Below are 19,668 nucleotides of genomic sequence, written 5' to 3'. Positions count from 1 at the left end.
AAGTATTTTGACCAATTTTAGCTTTAAAACCACAAATTTTTGCATGCTTCAGGCCCAGTAATAATAAACTGAGGCAGTTTGGTTGTTATTTGGTTGTTGGTAATTCGGGGATAATGTTACAATATTGCCTGGTATGCCACCCAATTTATTCAAAGCTGCTCTATTTTAGTTTTTAAACACGGGAAAAAAACAGTTCGAGTTGAATTCAGCATTTGAGGATATGAATACAATGGAGTCCAGGGGCAGATCCAAGGGGGCAAGTACCCCCTAAAGAAAGCTGAATTCCATCTTTGTATTACTGTGTGGTCACTAGTCACTAATCTGTGTCTTGTTACTTACAGGTCTGGTCACTGGAACAACCAGAATGGACATGTAAAATAGATGAAGGGTCAGCTGGGCTTATTTCTGCTAGATGGAGTCCTGATGGACGACATATACTCACCACAGCTGAATTCCATCTTCGTATTACTGTGTGGTCACTAGTCACTAAATCTGTGTCTTATATCAAGTATCCTAAAGAAGCAAAACAAGGTAGGATTATTCAACATAATTACTGGCCTGATTTGTAGCCCCAGTGAATTGAAATACAAAATACAAATTGTTTGTATTTGGTGGGAAAAACTGTTTGGGTATTCCTTGAGTACCTTTAAAAAGACATATAATGCATGTTTTTCTTCCACAAATTAAAGGTACTCAAGGAATACCCAAACAGTTTAGCATGTCTTTCTGCCACAAAGTAAAGGTACTCAAGGAATACCCAAACAGTTTAGCATGTCTTTCTGCCACAAATTAAAGGTACGCAAGGAATACCCAAACAGTTTTTCCCACATATCTAATGACTCAGTTGGGGATGTAGAAAGACTATGAACAGTTGAACACATGTCCAGTTGTCCACTAAAGCCAAGATTCATTTGGTCAGGGGTGTGATTCTTCAAGATTTTTCCTGATTTCAGGATTTTTTGTAATGATTTTCAGCCTGTTTTGGGGTATTTTAGCCCAATTTCATGCTGTTTTTCAGGATTTTCTACTACTTTCAGGATATTTCACAGCTTTGAATCACACCCCTGTTTGGTAAAAAGTTTGAAGTAGAAGGGCACCAGATCTTGACTGGGAAAAAAAGAACAAGTGCTATAGGCACTCAGTAAAAAAAAAAGTTGGGACCATTTATAACTCGCTATGCACATTATAGGTATCACAAATGATGAATTGAAATCATAGTTGGAGTATAGCTATGCGATGTCTATTGTTAATAATCATAAATACTATACTTAGCAACCCATGCTGATGGCAGTGATGTGAGTTGTGAGATCTATAAGTTTTTATTTGTTTGGTAAAGAGGTTTTGAGTACAGTTTTTTAAATATTTTCTTTTCTTGCAGCTATGCACTTTACCAAGGATGGCAAGTATCTGGCATTAGCAGAGAGGAGAGATTGTAAAGATTTCATCAGTGTATTTGCATGCAACACATGGCAACTAGTAAAGGTATAACATAAACTGAAGCTAAATGACCTACAATCAACGAAAAAAGTCTTGGAACGCTTGCGTGTAAATAACGGAAAACTGTCACCCCCTCTCCCCCGTGCAATGTTGAGAAATGCCAATGTCTTCAGCGGTTCCCCAATGTGTTCCAACATTGCTTGATGGGGCGAGGGGCAGGGTAAATCATTGTTGTAGATGTCATGTTTCTTCCCAAACACAATATAGGTCATTTCCATGAACATAAGAAATTCTGCACGGAATTACGACAGAGTGTGCCAAAGCGTTCCCAAGGACTTTTTTCGTTGATTGTCTCTACCGAATGCAAAATATTTCATCTAAATTTCGTTTTGTCTCATAACTCAAAAACGGAATGTCGTATGAGCTTCAAATTTCACACGATTTGAGAGTGGATTATATACTTTGCAATCATAATAAAATTGTTGATAAAGAATTTGGTTTATTTAGGGAGTGGTCATTGGAAACACCCCATATGCTAAATTACACACGTTTCACAATTATGGCTCTAAACTGCTCTAAAATGTCGTTTTGTCCATAACTCAAAAACAGAATGTTGTATGAGCTTCATATTGCACACGACTTGAGAGGGGATTATATGCTTTGCAATCATAATAAAATTGTTGATAAAGAATTTGGTTTAGTTAAGGAGTGGTCACTGAAAACACCCCATATGCTAAATTACACACGTTTCATAATTATGGCTCTAAACTGCTCTAAAATGTCGTTTTTTTGTCCATAACTCAAAAACAGAATGTTGTATGAGCTTCATATTGCACACGATTAGAGAGTAGATAATATCCTTTTAAAACGTTTTGTACCCTTTATCATATAACCTAACGTATAAAATTTATGTTTTCTCTAAAACTTGTGTTTGCTGAGTATAGGCACATCCGAGCGAATCAGAAAGATTATGATGTAACAATTTGAAACAACTCATTTCTGAATATTATTTATAACAAAATACGCTTTTGCGATGAGAAAAAATAAAATAAAAAAGAAACAACAATTTGATACACTTAAAGAAAAATATAGACCACCATTGGGACTCGAACCATGCACATCAGTCAATAGCAAATTGGTTAACAGTGCGGAACTAATCCACTCATATGAATTTGTTATTGAGACATTTTTAATGCATTGCACAAGCAATTAACAAGTATATATGTTCTTTTATAATAGTCAAAATGGTAAAGTGTTAACAAATTTCATATATGAAATCAAAGTGTGTCATTCTTTACCATTAAAAAACATTCTCAATTGGTATAGCAAATGTTTTTTGAACGTGACGCATCTCATGAGATGCGTCAAAAACATAAAATGTTACATTTGCTATACCATTTTGTTTATGGTAAAGTGATAACATCTTGCCATTTCTACTATACAAGTTTTACACTTTCCCATAACTGACTACTATAAAAGAACAAAACTTGTTACTTTCGATTGTGAAAATGGCAGCGTGGTGTAGCGGATTAGTCCTCAGACTGATAACCTTTTGACTATTGACCGATGTGGTTCGAGTCCCATTGGTGGTCCTTTTTAAAAGTATATTCAATTGTTGTTTTCTTGTTTTCTTTTCTTGTTTTTTTTTCTCATCGCAAAAGCGTATTTTAATATAAATAATATTCAGAAATGAGTTGTTTATGCGTATTTATTTCAATTTAAATTGGTAAATTTAACTGTTAACAAATTTCATATATGAAACGAATGTTTCATTCCTTTTGCAATAAAACATTTTCAATTGGTATAGCAAATGTAAACCGAACGGGACGCTTCGTGAGATGCGGCCTAAGAACATAAAATGTCGATTTTGGACCATTTTGTCATTATGGTAAACTGATACATTTTGCCGTTTCTACTATAGGGTGCTTGCATGGAAGATCATAAAGTTCAAACCATCTAAAGACACGCTCCAGAGGTCATGCAAATGCACGGAGTACAATACCAATCACCTGTTTAACTGGTTTTGATCAAAGTAATTCTTTGTACTCCATGCATTAGCATATCTTATGGAGCGTGTCTGGAGGATGATCTGAACTCATGACCTTTCGTGCAAGTACTCTATACAAGTTACACTTTCCCGATACCTGACTACTATAAAAAGAACAAAACTTGTTACTTGATTGCGAAATGGCAGCGTGGTGTAGTGGATTAGTCCTCAGAATGATAACCTGTTGACTATTGACCGATGTGAATGGTTCGAGTCCCAGTGGTGGTCTTTTTTGTAAAGTATATTAAATTGTTTTTGTTTTTTTCTTGTTTTTTCTCATCGCAAAAGCGTGTTTTAATATAAATAATATTCAGAAATGAGTTGTTTCAAATTGTTACATCATAATCTTTCTGATTCGCTAGGATATGCCTCTACTCAGCATACACAAGTTTTCCAGAAGACATTTATATGCCTATACTCAGCAAACACAAGTTTTAGAGAAAATATTTACATGTTGGGTTATATCATAAAGGGTACAAAATGTTTTAAGTTTTAATAACATTGAAAATATTTTGGAAACATGCTGCAAAACATTGTGATATTGTAAAAAATGTATTTGTAGTGTTTTTGAGTTACTGAGACAAAAACGAAATTTGACTACAGTAGAGGGCATAATTACTTAAACTTGTGTAATTTAGCATAGGAGGTGTTTTCAGTGACCACTCCCTAAATAACCCAACATTTTTATCAACAATTTTATTATGATTCAAAAGGATATTATCTACTCTCAAATCTGGTGCAATATGAAAGTCATACAACATTCTGTTTTTGAGTTATGGACAAAAACGACATTTTAGAGCATTTTAGAGCCATAATTGAGAAACGTGAGTAATTTAGCATAGGGGGTGTTTCCAATGACCACTCCCTAAATAAACCAAATTCTTTAGCAACAATTTTATTATGATTACAAAGCATATAATCCACTCTCAAATCGTGTGCAATTTGAAGTTCATACGACATTCCGCTTTTGAGTTATGAGACACAAACGAAATTTAGATGAAATATTTTGCAGTCGGTAGAGCCAATCAACGAAAAAAGTCTTGGAACGCTTATGTAAATAACGGAAAACTGTCACCCCTCTCCCCGCAATGTTGAGAAATGCCAATGTCTTCAGCGGTTCCCCAATGTGTTCCAACATTGCTTGATGGGGAGAGGGAAGGGTAAATCATTGTTGTAGATGTCATGTTTCTTCCCAAACACAATATAGGTCATTTCCATGAACATAAGAAATTCTGCACGGAATTACGACAGAGTGTGCCAAGCGTTCCAAGGACTTTTTTCGTTGATTGTAGTTATTTTAACGTGATCGGTTGGCCAGTGCGAAAGTCTTTGTAAAATAGTATAATTATTGTACAGTAGTCATTTGATAGTGAAAAGTAGTTTTCGCATTGATCGCATACTGATTGGCGGATGAGGTGTTGATGTGATGATGATGTGATTCAAATAGCCAATCAGAACCCAACTTCATTATTACGCCATAAACTAGGCCAAATTCTGCAGTGTGAAAGGTCTTTACAAATTGGTGTAAGGAAGATACATTGTCTTTCATTCTTTAGCCAAAACAGGTTAACAAATTGTTCTTTTATGTTTTTTTAAAGAATACCATGTGTGTGTCTTAATTTCAGCATTTTGATACCAATACAAGAGATCTAGCAGGATTAGAATGGTCTCCAGACAGCAGAGTGTTATGTGTTTGGGACTCAATATTAGAGGTAAGTATATACATAAATATGTCACTACCAATATCATGTTTCATTGGCTTTAAGCATGTAGCGATGTATCACATATCATCATACACTTGCCTGTGATTGGATGCCATCTTCTATTGTGTGAGGATGATTGCTTTATTTTGGTTTCGTCAGGGTTCATTGCTGATTTGTATGTCCAATCGGACGCACAAAGAACATTCATAACCTCATCAATATACGCAGCAAGTGCGATCCAATCACAGATAATAACTTTTAAATACACAGATGCAAATGCAGGTCATTGAAAAAGTATAATGACCACGTCTTGTGACGTAGCTATTAGACGTAGCTATTGGGACTCAATATTAGAGGTATATCTCGGAATATCCCTCGGGGCTGTGCCCCTCGGGATATTCCTCGGTTCCAAAGTCATTAACCTCTAAACAATCTCAGCATATCTGTACACACAGAAAACATGTCATGGATTTGTGATCATTTATGCCTGAATTATTTTACTTAAATTAATCTGGACCTAAATCCAGTATCATAATTGTACAGAATTACTTGCCTGCATTATGTCAAAGATTAGTGTGTATACGAGATCTTATTCAACTACATGACCTATTTGCTTGCACAGCCGGTTATGAGTCGCATACATCCATGTTGGGCCCCTGGTGTTGGGCATGTACATCTTGTTCTTGTTCGGAGCATGCATTCATGAATGCAGTACGTAATGTAACTCTGATGCAGCCTTAAGGGATCGGATAGCAACATTTGCACAGTATTTTTTGTGGGACATGAGAGCACATCAGACACATTATATTGCATTCTGAATACAAGGAATGTTAAATATAAAAAATATAAACAATTTTAATTAATTTGCCGTAAAATTTGTATATATTGCAAATTTCAACCAAAAAAAATCAAAATTATTTGATATCAGGACATTCCTTGTATTCAGAATGCAATTTGGTGTATCTGATGTGCTCTCAAGTCCCACAAAAAATTAATACTGAACAAACATTGTTATTCGATTCCTTAAACTTCTGGGTAACTTTTTCTGTGATATTTTCTCATTACAGTATAATTTATTGCTGTATTCAGTAGATGGTCGATGTCTAGCCACATTCAAAGCTTATGACTACGCCCTAGGTATCAAGTCACTGGCGTGGTCTCCAAGCAGTCAGTTTCTAGCCATTGGTAGCTTCGATCAAAAGGTAAGTCACATAGGTTTAATATCTCAATATTGTGTATAGTCCATTTGAGTTCCTTGAGAGGGTAGCATCCGTGTGTGTTTGATACTGCGCGATCAAAGCGGTGCATCTGTAGGGTGCGGTCGCTTCACAATGCATTGCGCTCCTCAAATGCACTGCCTTTGATTGCGTGTGTAACACACGCAGACGCTACTGTCTTGAGAAAGCCATATGGACTATAGCAAACTTTTAACAAAAAGCGCACTGTTCTCTGTGCTGGTTAGTGAGGCAAATGGCAGTCATTTTCATAATACCCCAAGAGGAACTTTGTTATTGTTCTTTTAACTTTGTTTCCTGAAAATATTCAAAGAAGATGTAACTGTAGTTTTTTTAAATATCCATATTACATAGACATGCATATTTTGCATGGATAATGAACATCATTGTGCCCATAGTGGTTGAGGTACACTGTTCTTTCATCAGAATGCAAGAATGGTAAAGGTGCTTTTATACTTCATTGTACCTACTACATACAGTCTTGGATTTGATCCAACAATTTTGTTCCCCACACTTGATAATCCAGTACAGCAGATTCCCCATAGCATTACATTTAGGACATGGCTTTATGGAGTCTGGATTGTCTGCATTGCACACACATGACAAAATATGATTTGATTTTTGATTTTCCTAGGTGCGAGTTCTAAACCATGTAACATGGAAGACAGTAGTAGAGCATCCTCATCCATCATCATTAGACAGCAGCTCAGCGGTAGGTATTCCTATCTGGATCTGTATCCGCAACCCCATGGGGGTAACCAAGGGGAAAGCAGGGAAAGAACGGCCCTTCACAAAAATGTTTTTTGGTTCAGCAGGGAAAAAAATTTACATTTCTGTGGTGTATGAACCCAAGACACTTATATTAGGAACATTGGGATTTTCAGACTTCTTAGTAATAGTAGCTAAATATGTGTGCTGTCACTTATTTATTTATAACATTTGAAGAACAAAGATTTTAAATAAGTGACACAGAGAAGCAACATCACAACGCTTACTAAGAAGAGGCAGGTCGGAATCCAATAGAAGGTCCTCATGGGAGAGATTCCAAGACTGAAGAATGACACGACAGGCGAATCTTTGGGTAGACTCAAGCCGGTTGGTAAGGGTTATGTTCAGAGGATGCCAAGTAGTACAACCATACTCCAGAATGGGGCGAACCAAGGCCAAGTACAAAGAACGACGGGTGCTGAAGGGGGCTGATTGGAAAGATCTATGAATGAAGCCGATGATTTTGCGAGCTTTTCTGCATATGTTATCGATGTGAAGATTCCAGGAAAGCTTGTCAGATAGCCAGACACCAAGAAATTTCGCAGATGACACACGTTCAATAGGCAGGCTGTTAAGAGTGAGATTGAGATCCGGAAAAGGGTCATTCTTAGTGGAAATGACCATGACTTTTGTTTTGGAGGAATTGACAGAAAGGTGATTAAGGGAGAACTAAGAATGGATGGAATCAATGTCGGATTGGAAATCAACCAAGTCATCAGGAGCAGAGATAGGCTTGAAGAGAGTAGTATCGTCTGCATAAAGAACAAGAGAACTGTTTAAAGAAAAGGAAGAAGCATTAACATAGACGAGAAACAACAGAGGCCCCACACCTTTGTTCCATAACCATTAGGGTATAGGACATTTTTTGTGTTTGATATAGCCCCCGAATGAAATGTATTTAATTATGTTTGTACTCACTCAGGTAGCATTGTGTGTGAATTTTACATCCAAACTAGAGGCTATTCTTTTTTTATGGGCATTTTAGTGTCTAAAATGGCCCAAAATGAGGGTTTTCAATATTGCCGTCCATTTCTAATCGTCATCCCCATAGGCTTTACGTGTAAAATAAAAAGGCACATAAAAATGTAATAGCCTCTAGTCCAGATGTAAAAATCACACCAAATGCTTTTTGAGTGATTACAAAGATAATTAAATACTTTTTATTCGGGGGCTATGTGGAATTTTTTTTTATGTATTCCTTGTACAATGACATTTCACTATAAAATGTCCATTGGAAACAAAGGTGCCCAGGACAGAGCCCTGGGAACTCCAGAAAGCACAGGAACAGATTGTGAGTCCACACCACGGATAGCAACCAACTGGGACCTGTTGGACAGGTAAGACCTGAACCAAGAGAGGAGTGGACCGGAAATACCAACAGCTCTGAGTTTATGGAGCAGAGAGCTGTGGGGGACGTGGTCAAAGGCTTTGGATAGGTCAAAAAGAGCCATGGCGATGCTTTTGCGATCCTCAAGGTGATTGTACCATTCATAGAGAGCAGTTGAGAGTGCATCCGTGGTGAAAGACTTGGGTAAGAAACCAAACGGTCTGTTTGTGAGAATATTATTGTTGATGAGATGCTGCAAAACTTTACTATGAATAAACTTTTCCAGAAGCTTACTGCAAATTGGTTGCAAAGAGATAGGTCTGTAGTTAGAGGCAGCGTGAGGATCCCCAGACTTGAAAACAGGGATCACTCGAGACAGTTTCCATGCATCAGGAATACGGCCAGTTATGAGACTCAATGAGACTCAAGTTGAAAATATCAGAAAGAATAGGCGAGACAGTAACCACAGTGTGTTTCAACATGAGGCTTGTGATTCCATCAATCCCAGCGGCTGAGTTGTTGTTAAGCTTGGAGAATAAGGGGTGGATGTCATCGCTGGAACAACTGCAAAGAGAGATAAAGGAAGAAATGTCATAATGGAGAGATGGAATGTCAGAAACATTCGGAAAAGAAATTACAAAAAATATTGGCAATCTCAGCCGAAGTGGTACCAGAAGTGCCGTTATGGTGAACACTATCAGGAATTGGAGATTTACCTGACCTGGACTTGCAATAACTCCAAAACTGTTTGCTAGGAGAATCATTGTCAAGGAGATTGTCAAAGAAAGTTTGTTTAGCATAAATAAATATCCTTAGTAAAGGATGATTCTAAAATTCAATATTTTCTCTCTTTTGGGCAACTGATTATTGGTGACTTAATGGTCGCTTGGCTCAAGACAACTACAGCAAAGTGATGGGATAACAGAATGCACAAACACAAAATAATGCACTATTTACATTGGGTGACACTGCACAAACCTGTGTGAAGGAGCCAACACACAGTTGAGTCGTGTGCTATGTTCTAATTGCAGCAAATGTGATGAAATTGAAGGAAAAAAAAGTGGCAGTTCTTTAGTTTTTAATTTTTGCATTGGTGCAGCTTGTGAAAAGGGGAGTAGTGTTTAAGCCATGTTTTTGACAATCTGTCTAAAGAAATTTTTATTGAAACACCCCTGAAGAATAGAAAATTACAGAGTACAGCAGTATTATAGACTCTAACGAATAAACCAACCTGAACGGTATAACAATTGAAATGGCAGCCATTTTGGTGGACAGTTCTAAATGTCGGAGGGACAGACCTCTAGTTCAATTCCACAACCCCTCATACCTTATCATGCAAATTGCCCCTAGGAGGCCTCTTGGTGGACAGAGTTTTATTTCGCATGAGTGACGTAGTATTCGATAAGGTCTATTGACATGATGTACCTATGTGTGCTATTTTGTTCCTGCCATTCAGGTTCAGTACTGTTTATGCAGTATCAAAACTTTGATGGAGTCCTCGTAAAATGTAGCGCATTTGACTACTCTTTGTGACACATTGGGCTCTTCTGTTGATAATCCATACATGACCTATGAAAGACATGACCTTAATCTTCCCCCATGGAGTGTGAATTTCAAATGGGGTAACCTGAATGGGTGACTCCATTTGAAATCTACATCCCTGTGTGGGAGAATAAGGTCATGTCTTCCACAGGGAGTGTATGGATTTTAACTGGAATAGACCATTTAATCTAATACCACATCTTTCTTCAACCTAAAGGTTATATACAAGGAAATTGAACAGAAACCTCAGCTACTAGGGCATGATGCAGACGCCCCATGGCCACCAACTGCTAGCAAGTTGATGTTTACCATACAGAGCAAGTGTAAGTATCAATTAGGCAAATAAAAAAAGAAAGTTTGTGTCGGACACATTTGGTAAAAAAGCAAGTGCTATGCTTCTTCTTTTTCTTTTTTTTAGAAAATGAGCTATGCGATATGCATTTTTTTTTCCTGTCAAAGCACAATGTTTATGTACTTTGTAGTATTCAAAAACAGAAACATAGTTACCCCTCCCCGCACTTATGTAAAGCCCAGTTTCAGAGTAAAAATGCTCCTTTTTTTTAGATCAAGCAAACTTGCAAAGGCCTTGCAAGAGGTACCTGTACAGGCGACCATCACATGAGACCCCCTTTTGAAAAAACCAAAAAAACATGTGAAATGATTTTGTACCTAAAGGGAGGGTGGTTGTGGGTCTTAATGGTTTTGCTGGTGACATATAATTGCTAACTGAGATAATATATTACAATTGTCTTTGTATTACAATTTGGGTCTAAAGTGGATGTAAGCATGGTATGCATACACATAATTGGCTTATTGTTAAGACTTCATTGAGGGAGTAGACAGCTTTATTCTGTAAGCTATATAATCCCTGTCTTGATACTACATGTAGGTTAACTCTGAGTAACCGGCAGGTGCCGGGACCAACTGAGGTCTATTCTTCATGTATGCATACACATAATTGGCTTATTGTTAAGACTTCATTGAGGGAGTAGACAGCTTTATTCCGTAAGCTATATAATATAATTCCTGTCTAACTCTTCAATATTCTTATTCAATGGGTGTGTCTTCTAAAGAATTCACGTAATTTGATTGGTTTTCTGGTGTATAATATCTCACAATAGTTGATAGTGATATTAGTCAGAGCGCACGCCATCGCAACGGGCGGCACGCTTGTTGCTCCTCAATGATCGCGTGATAATGCATTCGCGTAATACACATGCGAGAACTAAGAACGCGATTCGGCGGCTTAGATGTTCGTGATGGTTTCGTTCATTTAAAACAATGGGGATGTCCTCACAAAAGTAACTTTATTTTTTTCTGAAAAAAGGCAGTTTTTCTCGCAAAAATTACATTAAAACTGAATAAGAATGAGAATAAAAGATAGGATTTTGTCCTATCAAAATCCTATCTTTTATTCTCTAAATGAAGGGAATACCAGTCTAATATCTTTTATACTGAATCCATTTACCTTTTTCGCATGTCATTTCAGATGAAGTAGTAGATGGTACAGTACAGATTCCCACCACCAAGCCTGATCCTGACAAAGCTAATCCTAGAGTTGGTATTAGCTTGTTGTCTTTTAGTCCTGATAATAGATATATGGTATCAAAAAATGGTGAGTAATAGATAAGTAGTTATGTAGGTGTTTGGGTCACTACATCAAAGACTTATCTTGGTTAGGCTAATCCAGAAATCAGTTTTAGTACAATTTATACCTGTCCACTAAATCAGATCCTTACATGGATATTCTTGAAGTAGATGCTAGGCTATTAGCATGCTTATGATTCTATTGCTTTTGTAATCGTATACAGCTCATACAAAAGATAATGTGGTTTCAAAAATGGTGAGGAATAGATGAGGAGTTTAGTTGTGTAGGAGTTTTACAAAGTGTGGGTCTCTGCCACAAAAACTTATCCTGGTTAGGCTAATCCTTAGCTTAATCCTGGTTAGATTACAAATTCTTACCACTAAACTGGATCTTTATATGTGACACGATCAAGGGAAATGAGTCGGATGTCGCAAATGTTGATTTTGGCAATGAAAGTGTTAAAATTCTTTTGTTTTCTATTGTTTTCAGTGATTGATAAATTGACATAACTTAACAAAGGAAAGTCATATCAAAATGGGTTTTACTTTCTGAAAGCTCTTAAATGTCCTCTTTAGAAAAATATGCAAAACTAATTTTCGACTAGTAGGGTCGACATGTGACTCATTCCCCTTAATCATGTCACATATCTACTCTTGAAGTGGTGCTAGGCTATTAGCTTGCTAATCCTTTTGTAATCTTAGCTCATATAAAAATATGTGGATTCAAAAGATGTTGATGTTGGGTTCTCCATCTGGCTCTCCGGGCGAAAGCAAAATTATTAATCCACTCTGCCACTTACAGGCAATAACTGATGTTATGTTAATTGCACCATTTATGAATATTCATAACCTTATTTGTATTTACAAACCTTTAATTATGAAGAACATAATTATTCTAGTATGGATCAGGTATGATGTGTTGTTATGTAGTTATGTAAAGTGAAATCTCAATGAATTATTATTATTGAACAGATAATATGCCAAATGCCTTATGGATATGGGATGTACAGAAGCTGAGCCAAGCTGTGTTGTTATTACAAGTAGGAAACATCAAAAGTAAGTCATCATTCATTTGCATCATTCATCATTTTGGATCTATTATTATTAAGGTAGTTCATAAATAACTTTGAATAGTGCTTAAGTACTTTATAAAAAATGTGTGCATACATGTATGTCACACTTTATTGCTACTGGCAAGCAGTTATAAAAATAGCAAGTATTTCTGTTATCTTCAGTAGATAGTAAAACTGCTATCTTCAGTAGATTGTATTTCTTGTTATCTTCAGCAGATGTATTTATGTTATCTTCAGTAGATAGTATTTCTGTTATCTTCAGTAGATAGTATGACTGTTATCTTTAGTAGAAACATGTAGTATTTATGTTTTCTTTAATAGATATTTTTGTTATCTTCAGTAGATAGTATAACGGTTTTCTTTGGTAGATAGTATTTCTATTGTGTTCAGTAGATGGTATTTTTGCTATCTTCAGTAGATAGTATTTATGCTAACTTTAATAGCAGATAGTATTTATGTTATCTTCAGTAGATGGTATTTATGGTGTCTTCTGTAGATTGTATTTCTGGTGTCTTCAGAAGATGGTATTTGTGTTATATTCAGTAGACAGCATTTGTGTTATCTTCAGTAGACTTCTATGCTAATGATATTAATATACTTCTTAGAGAGAGAAGTTTCTGGTCATTCACAGCAAGAAGACCTTTTAATTGGGTTAGAACAAAATAAATGGTGTGAAGGACATGTAAAAATACTCCTGACGGGTAAAATATTTTCAGTAGCAATGGGCTATCCCAGTTGAAATCCATACACCCTCTATGAAAGACATTACCTTGATATCCCCCACAGTGGTGTCAATTTCAAATGGAATCACCCATTCAGGTAACCTCATTTGAAATTCACACTCCTTGTGTGGAAGTTGAAAGTCATGTTTTTCATGGGGGATGGATTTCCATTGGAATAGCCAAATTTGGAAGTCTTTGCTCACATTTGTAACTAATTTTATGTTTTGATCATTGCAGGTGCCCAATGGGACCCACATCAACCAAGACTAGCAATGTGTACAAGTAGTAACAAACTCTATTTGTGGTCACCTACTGGTTGTGTGTCGGTTGAAGTTCCAGCTGAAGGTAAGTTCAATTTCATGCTTTTACAGTTTTATGCATAAGAATAAAAGACATTCATGTTACTACCTGCATCACTTTAAGGCCAAAAAAAATATAAATTGTTTGGTTGCCCTTCCAAGACAAAAATTTGGAGGGTCGGTAGGTCATCCTTTTTTTTTTTTTTTTTTCTTTTTTTTTTTTTTTTTTTTTTTCATGGGCTCTTCCTCCATTTTCACTACAGTTTGTATGCCCTCTCCTTTTATGCCCGCCATACTTCAAAAAGGCTAAGCTGGACCCAGCTGCACCGCATCCAATTTTCTATTACATGATAGTTGACAGACTATATAAATTATTTTGGCTTTCTGGGACCTAACAAGTCATTTTGCCAATGTCAAAAATTGTCTGCAATTTAGAACCATTGGCTACATAAAATATCTTTTGGATCCACTAATTTGTGCATAAAACAAACAAAAAAGACAAATGCAGCAATTTTGTAGACATTTGTCCAGTTTATTTTCTGCCACCTCTCAAGATTTTTTTGGAACTGTTCAACTGTGTTCTCATGTTGCCCTTTTCTATGCACTGATATTCTGACAAATCGATGAAAGTGCTCTTTGAGGCTTATTTATTGTAAAGTGTAGGTGCTCATAGACAATACCACAATATCATTCTAATGTGCATCATTCAAAGACTATTCTGTGATGCATGTTTAACATTTGTATTTGCTTGTTTCATCACAGCCTCATTCCAAGTGAATTCCCTTCAATGGCATCCTGATGGCAATGCAATACTACTGATGAGTAAAGATCAAATGTGTGTTTGTTTCCTGGCTGATGACTCGTGATCTAAACGGGACATGTTACATGTCATTATTCTAAAGGACCATTATTCCAAATGGTCTTTCTTCTGGAGGGTCATTATTCCGAAGGATCATTACTCTGAATTTACAACAAGGTTTGTTATTCAGAAGGGTCATTGTTCCAAATTTAATAAGGCGCATTATTCTGACCGGTTATTTATTACTTCGGCATAATGGTCCTTCGGAATAACAGCCCTTCGGAATAACGACCCTTTAGAATGACGAAGCGTAACCGATCTAGACATCATACTGAAATAGTTACTAGTACGCATGGTAGTGTTTGACCAGTGTTGCCAAACAAATACATGTCAATGTCACCTGCAAAACCTGCAAACAATCACAAAACTTAATCAAACAGTTCCAAAGGTGTTGTATTTCTACTTAGTCTTCATCAACTTTTTCTACAAAACTAGCTAAAAACATTTTGGCATACTTTCAATAAAAACGTAACACATCCAAACATCATGATTTACTATACTGGGAATCAATTGAATGAACACAACTGCACAACAGCGTGACGACCGTCCGTGTACAATGTGTGATGAACGCTTGTGTATGCATGACATGGAAGTAAATCTGACCATGCCAACTCACTTGTGATTGGTTATTAGCATTTTAATTATTGTATCCGAGGTCGTGCGTTTGCTTTGTAGTTTGAAATAAAGTGATACATGATCGCGGTTGGGTCGAATACAGCTGTTGAAAGCCGTGTTCATTCAATTGAAATTCCCAGTATAGTGGTGTTTTGGGAGTCAAATGGTGAAGGTTAAAAATAAAGCTATTAGGCTCCCAAATAGATGTGACTTTTCGCCACAAAAATGAGCTGGAAATTCACCAAAAACTAGTTTTGAGAAATGAAATGCTTAGAAGTTACGAATTAATAGAAATCACAAGATTTACCAGTATTTACTGATTATTTATTTTTCAGATAACAAGCAACAAGGACAAGTAAAAAATAAATCACTGTGAAACTTGTTTGTCCTTTACATCTGAAAAAACTGCCAACTTTCTGGCTCATTATGATGAACATTCACTTTGGACAAAATCAGAAAATATGAATTCCAATTAATGATCAACGTTGCTTGTAAATGAAAACTGTGCAGCAGCTTTGCAGAAAGGAGAGAACAAACTCATGTGTTGTTTTGTTCAAAAATATGAAAATCCAAAAATTGTCATTTTGGTTTGACAATGTCAAGTTGCAAAAAGATTTAGAATAATTTGTTTATTTCTCAGATATCGTCGGTCGCAACACATAGTGGCGTATGTGAAGGACAAAATATGTCTCCGAGCAAAATGTTTATGAAGGATATGCCACTAGTAACGGAGTCGATACTCCTCCACTGTTATCTCTCAGTGGGCCAATTCCATTTGAAATTGAAGTGTAAGGTTCTTTAATTGTATCTTTAATTGTTAACAAGGAATAACTATTGTAGGATAATAGCTAGCTCTAAATCTATACGCCACTATGTGAAACGGAAAATTGGGAAAATCACTCTACGCCACTATGTGTTGCGACTGACGATATGTAATATCAAAATGTATAATTGTAAATAAGATGAATTGAAATATATTTTAAACACTATAATTATGCATGTTCACAACTAGTGAATTATTACATGCAATGAATTGTTTATATTCAAAGAAAGAGCAATAGCATGTATCGATGTTTCAGCTGCAGAAAGACATCTCCATTGGGCTATTCCAGTTGAAACCCATACACCCTGTGTGGAAGACATGACCTTAACTTCCACACAGGGAGTGTGAATTTTAAAATGGGGTTACCTGAATGGGTGATTCCATTTGAAAATCATACCGGTGTGTGGGAGATAAGGTCATGTCTTTCACATAGGGGTGTATGAATTTCAACTGGGATAGCCCATTGTGTGTATGCATCTATGATGTGTGACACAATCAAGAGCAATGAGTTCTATTTTCAATTTTGATTTTATTCATAATTCATTCATTCACACTTTAAAACAACTGAAGTATGGTCAACCCCCATTAAAATTAGACTATTGGTTAAAGTTCTATAAGTGAAGGTAAGAATGTATCACCTGTTTTTATCAATAACTCTATCAATAACTCAAAATCAATTTTTAGCAACATTAGGCTCATTCCTCTTTTTGTGATTGTGTACCATTTGAGCAAGGTACATGCACTGAATGGACTCATTTGGCTATTCCACTTGAAATCCACACTCCCCCTATGGAAGATTTAGCCAGTTTTCCAGAGGGAGTATGGTTTTCAAATAGATAGAATAGACAATTGGGTAACACCCATTTGAAATAAACTCACTCCACTTGTTGAAGGTATAGGTAAAGCTATATACAGGGGATTGCTCACTGGAGTATGGGTTTCAAAAAATTCCATTTGAAAAACATACTCCCTCTGCAGAAGACTTGTCTTATATCTTCCACAAAGGCATGGCATATATTTCAAATGGAATAGCCCATTATACATGTAGAGAATGTACTGTACACACAGCAGCTAATGGAGATAAGTCTTTCTGCTGCTGAGCCATTGATATAACAGTTTTGTAAGATGCCTTCAGATTTTGCCAAATGTGTGTCTTTTTACTGCTAAATATATTTCAACATAGAAGCTAAAATGAAGTTAAGTGCAACTGATTTCCTGTAAACCATATAGCATATCTCATGGTACTGTCTTCCAAACAAAGCTCTTATATAATATTGGTTGTACCTTGGCCACATTTGTAACTGAAAAACTATTATTTTCATAAACAATGCTATGTGTGTAATTTTTGTATTATAATAAACGATGTATTATAATTTACTGATTATTTATTTATAAACTCCTTAAAAAAGTTTGGAGATTTTGTTCAACCATTCATATCTCAGATTATTTGTGACATGTTCATATTGTGTTGCATATCAATGGACAGCTAATTTATTCCCTTTACAATGACACCACATTTGAACAATCGCCTTTTTCGCAGCTGAGTACATGTCTTGTGAACTTTTTTTGAGGAGTACATGTATGAATTTCAACTGCAAACAAGGACCAAATATGATTTTTTTTTGGTTGAAAATATAGCAACTCATTGGAAAATATTAACTTCAATAATTCAAGTTTTACAACTTCTGTGTTTGACCTAAGTAGCAGCCTGGATGCTAAAGTAAGTCATTTGAAGGGGGTGCTTATTATTTTGTGTGTTATGAAATTCAAAGTGGTATTTTCATTATATGACAATTCAATAATATAAAGAAATTGGTGCCCAAACCAGACTTTTTGATAACACAGTAACCATACTCCGTCATCAGCAGTGTGATACTGGTAAATGACTGATGTATGACCTTTACTTCTTGACAATGTCCTTTTTTGATCTTTTGGAAGGTTTTTCTAGAAGTAAAGTGTCATAGATTTTGGAAAATCTCAGCACCGTCCAAGAAAAAAAGGATATTGTCAAGAAGAAAAGGCCATGCAGTCATTCAACAGCATCACACCGCTGATGATGGAGTATGGCTACTCTGAAATACGGACAAAAAGATTAGTTTGTTAAACTTTTCTTTGATGTCTACTACCAACATGCATAAATCTCTACACACCGTAAGCTTTGACAGAGTTAGAGTCAGGGGGAAAAGAGAGGGAAGAAAATGGGGTTTTTTTTGTTGTTTTTTATTCTATTAATAAATAAAATCCACGCCTTGTTCAAATTTGAATTTAGTAAAGTATTATATCAACATAGGATATTTTTCATGTCATCATTTCTGGTAAGTGATGTATGAAACCCACAGGAAACATTCCTCTGTAGTGCAATAGTTTGTATAGAAAAAAATTGTATACAATATGTAATAAAATACAATATACAGAATTGAATTACGAGTGCCTTCTGAATTGAATTACGAGTGAAATCAGTGAAATAACTTGTTTGACTTAGGGCCACTATAGACTCTGGGTATTTCATGTAACATGTCTTTGTCAGGGGTCGCATTCTTGTGCGTCTGTGCATCCTAGGACCCCTTGCTTTTTTTTGTTTTGGATGAGTCCGACAGTCAAAATTCAATACAAGATCCAAATAATTTGTAGATGGATTGTATGTGTATAACAAATCATAAACTATACATTCTGGACATTTCAAGAGTATCCAAAGTTGCATAAATTGGAAGAGGCAAGCTTTTCAATAAACATCAAACTTGATGTGTACCAACAATTTTGATACAGCCTGTGGTATTTCTTTACGAAATGCAGAGATGCACAACGCTCCCATCACATAATGCGAAGGCACGTAACACAAGTAATTTGATAGACTCGCATTCGGCCCTACAAAGCACAGACTTTGTCTGTTGGTGAATGGTCTGTGTCTCTTGTGTATAATAACCTATTTCGAATCCCTTCCCACCCCACCAAGAAATGTTGGAGCAAACATGGAGCACATTTCAAGATTGAGGCATTTGGTATACGGCATTGAATGAGGGGAACAAGGAAGGTAATTTAACTGCAAGTGTCCCAGTAATTATGCAGTACCCGTCTAATATCAAACATGCTTCCTTTAGCTATCACTTCACGTTTATGACCATAAAAGAACTATTTTGATTGGTTACAAAGAGGGATATATCATGTATTAAACAGGAAGTCCCACTTGCCCAGCTCTCCACAGAAGAACTGCCAAAAGACCTGTTAATTTGATAACAGACAACAGAATTTGCATACATTTTAACCTTGACTAATTCCCCAAGGAACTTGAACCAAAAGTGGGGCTTTCACTTTAAGCCAATCAGAGATATGGTAAGAATAGTTGGTGGAACTGAAGCTTAAAACTACTGAGAGATCTATTTTGATTGGATACTTTAGATGATTATCATATAATTAACTAATCAGGGGCTCTGTAAGAACGGCAATAATACCCACACTGTTACCAATCAAATAAAAACAAACAATGTCACACACATTTTCAGGTATTCATATTTAATATTAAACACCTTACACAAAGTTTTCCACATAACTTATTACATGGTAAATTGCACACATTTCAGAAAATAAAGAGATGTAGTAGTAAAGTAGTTACCCTACCATAACATGCTGAAGT

General features: G+C 36.1%; 2 protein-coding genes across 3 annotated transcripts in view; one reads left to right on the top strand and one right to left on the bottom strand.

The window, feature by feature from the left end:
- Positions 1–18,446, top strand: part of LOC140164352 (WD repeat-containing protein WRAP73-like) — a 36,887-nt gene extending 18,441 nt beyond the window's left edge. Inside the window, exons 5-14 of the mRNA XM_072187624.1 lie at positions 342–531; positions 1,379–1,482; positions 5,110–5,196; positions 6,255–6,389; positions 7,057–7,134; positions 10,277–10,382; positions 11,549–11,674; positions 12,619–12,702; positions 13,679–13,786; positions 14,503–18,446. Coding sequence (XP_072043725.1) covers positions 342–531; positions 1,379–1,482; positions 5,110–5,196; positions 6,255–6,389; positions 7,057–7,134; positions 10,277–10,382; positions 11,549–11,674; positions 12,619–12,702; positions 13,679–13,786; positions 14,503–14,606 — 1,122 coding nt within the window. The 3' untranslated portion in view covers positions 14,607–18,446. The remainder of the gene's footprint in view (positions 1–341; positions 532–1,378; positions 1,483–5,109; positions 5,197–6,254; positions 6,390–7,056; positions 7,135–10,276; positions 10,383–11,548; positions 11,675–12,618; positions 12,703–13,678; positions 13,787–14,502) is intronic.
- Positions 1–19,668, bottom strand: part of LOC140164357 (monocarboxylate transporter 12-like) — a 272,528-nt gene that overhangs the window by 191,746 nt on the left and 61,114 nt on the right. The gene's annotated exons all lie outside the window — the stretch shown is intronic.

The sequence above is a fragment of the Amphiura filiformis genome, chromosome 11, assembly GCF_039555335.1.
Source record: "Amphiura filiformis chromosome 11, Afil_fr2py, whole genome shotgun sequence".
Lineage (NCBI taxonomy): Eukaryota > Metazoa > Echinodermata > Ophiuroidea > Amphilepidida > Amphiuridae > Amphiura > Amphiura filiformis.
This window is presented reverse-complemented; position numbering and strand designations above follow the sequence as displayed.